General features: G+C 34.4%; 1 protein-coding gene across 1 annotated transcript; it reads left to right on the forward strand.

Annotated features, from left to right (window-relative positions):
* Nucleotides 1-1,972: 1,972 nt before the first annotated feature.
* On the forward strand, nt 1,973-2,272 carry LOC131160824 (uncharacterized). The gene has a single exon (XM_058116707.1). It carries the CDS (start codon nt 1,973-1,975, stop codon nt 2,270-2,272), a length of 300 nt encoding a protein of 99 aa, XP_057972690.1.
* The last annotated feature ends 592 nt before the right edge of the window (nt 2,273-2,864 follow it).

A 2,864-nucleotide genomic window follows, 5' to 3' on the forward strand; every position in this document is an offset into this window, starting at 1 on the left:
TCAAGAAATAGAGAAATCACTAAAGAAGGTTAACGACAAGAAAGAGATAGAGATAAATGATCTCAAAAATAAAATTGAAGATAAAGAAAAGATCATTTATAACTTCACAAAAGGAATGTCAAATTTTGACAAAATGATAGGTTCACAAAGGATGACCTTAAACAAAGAAAGTATTGGATTTAATGGGGTTGAAAATAGAAAGAAAAAGAATCTTTACATGGGTTATTTTTTGAAAGCATCCAAGGATTATGTTAGCACATCTTCTAATGCCTACACTAACACTATATGCTATCAATGTAAGAAAAAGGGGCATATAAAGTTTGAATGTCCATTTTAGAGGAAAGGTGTGAAAACAAAACAAATATGGAGAGTAAAAGAAACATCCCTTATGAAACCTACCGAACCCAAGAAAATATAGGTACCAAAAATGAAATAATAACTTCATACAAATATAAAATAAAAAGTAGTAGGATACATAAAGGTTGGATGTTCAAATGAAATAAAAAGAAAATCTAAAATCTTATTACATAAGTGCTTTTAAAAGAAAGGTATGTATCTATAAAAAGAGAAACTTGAACCATTATACAATAAAGGAAGCAAGTTAGAAAGGTTCAAAACAAGGAAATAAGAAAATTCAAAAATTGAAGAACTTCGGTTGACTGAAGTGGAAAATTCAAGCTCCTACATGTACTTCAGGCGCGACCTCAGGCAACTGAACAGCTACTGCCTATTGAATTTCATCCCAGAAAAATTATCAGGTCCCTACACTTATTCTTTAGGCACCTAAAGTCGCGGATCCTTTATATTTTAAATGCACAAAACCCTATTCTTTTCTAAACTCCAGGCTCCTGAACCATATTCTATCACTCACCCAAAGTTCCAACACCAGATTTTCTTCAATATCTTGTGTTAAAACCTTCGAATCCAAGCCTCTTAGCACAATCATACCTATTCTAGGGTTTGAAAGAAGCCATAGTTTGCTCCAAGAACCTTTATAATGCCTCAAACAAAGCAAACAGAGAATCATGGTTCATTCTTTGGTAGAGATGATCCAAATATCGAGCGATGGCTGGTATCCTCTCAATCTAAGCATCTTTATAGGACTCAAATCCTCACAAGTGAACCAATATTTGGTAAGGTACTTGATATCTAGTTCTTCAATACCGAATTCCCTGAGATTTTACCCTTGTTCAAAAACATTGGATGGAAAAATTTTATTGAGTATCAAGCCAAAGGGATCTTTCCAAACTTGATAAAAATCTTCTATGCAAATATGACCCTTCGGGAAAATTCCTTATCAACTAATGTAAAGGGTAAGAAAATAGTTCTTTCAACTCAAACCTTAGCCTCCATCCTGAATATCTCTCCTAGAAATTTTGAATGGCCTACATTAGGACAATCATGGATACTCCAACAAGACTTTACACCTGAAGAAGTTTTGCCATTAGTCATGGAGCATCAACCAACTTACTTTGGGCATCCACCACTGTATAAGCAACTTAACCTAAAAGCTCAAATCCTCCAAAAGATTATCACCAATAACATTCTACCACAAGCTGGATCTTATGATCATATTTCATATGCCGATTGTTTTGTTATGTGGTGTTTCTTAAAGGATAAGAAACTTGACTTAGCCAGCCTTATTATAAAATGGATGTAGGCTAAGTTTGATGCATCTCGAATTACTTTTGCTTATGGTGGAGTTCTCTGTCTTATTTTTTCAAAACTAAGTATTGCCTCACCAACAGACTTATTCATTAAGTGGACTAGGTATGAACTCTTTACCTCAACTACCCTAAAACAAGTGGGGTATGAAAAAAGGGATCAAAATTGGTGTTCCAAAAGAGTTAGTCTATGAAGAGCAGCAACTGCACCTCCTCCTCCACCTTAGGCTCAAGATCAAGGATCAGCAATTGAAGCTCCTTTGTGGTTCATACCATTATATAATGAATTCACATCGTTCAGCCGAGATATGCGCAATGGTCTTAAATCTCTACAGGATAACTACTCTTCCTTAGATCAGCGTCTTATGCGCATTGAGCATATACGGGGTAGTTCCTCACATGGTAATCCTATGGACACTAGCTCCATACCCCGTAGCGATGACTCATCGGTAGAAGCATTTGAAGAAGATAAGGAAGGAGACGAAGAAGAAGAAGTGGATGCTGGTAATGAAGAAACTGAAGGTGATGGTGATGATGAGAATGAAGATGAAGAAGAAGAGGAAGAAGACGATGATGCCTCTAATGGTGCTGAAGGACATGATGATTAAGTTTTCTTAGCTTTTAAAATATAAACTTAAAAATAGCTCTTTTTTGTGATGCATTGTATTGTTGTAGGTCACATCTTAGTGATGTGTTTTGGTTTGTACTACTTATAACTTTTTTATCTTGATGCCTATCTATATGGTTCTTTGCTCTTTGTATTAAGATTTTGTATCCCTTTTTGCATGATGTCAAAGGGGGAGGGATGTTTTAGAGAGCAAAAATATACAATATTGTTGAAAATATTTCAAAAATGCTAAATGTTGAAAATACAGATGAGCTGAATGTTAAAAATGCAGATGAGCTGAATGATTGACTATATGCAATATATGAGTTATGCAAATGCCTTGATAAATATATTGATAAATATACAATATTGTAAAATGTTACATGGATTTGCAAACCTTGTTGAGTTTTGGATTACTTTATAAAACATTACTTGAATCTATGCTTATTGTAAGGGGGAGCGTTTTACAAGTTTTCTTAATTTTTGCTCCTTATTTGTCATCATCGAAAAGGGAGATATTGTTAGCCTAACAAGGCTTTCACATCTTGTTTTGATGATAACAAATGAAGGAAAGGTTCAATGAGTTGCATGTT

This window comes from Malania oleifera, chromosome 7, assembly GCF_029873635.1.
Source record: "Malania oleifera isolate guangnan ecotype guangnan chromosome 7, ASM2987363v1, whole genome shotgun sequence".
In the NCBI taxonomy this organism is placed as follows: domain Eukaryota; kingdom Viridiplantae; phylum Streptophyta; class Magnoliopsida; order Santalales; family Ximeniaceae; genus Malania; species Malania oleifera.

What these genes read in the sequence shown, in the direction of transcription:
- LOC131160824 (XM_058116707.1), top strand. Translation starts at nt 1,973, where the DNA reads ATGCGCAATGGTCTTAAATCTCTACAGGATAACTACTCTTCCTTAGAT.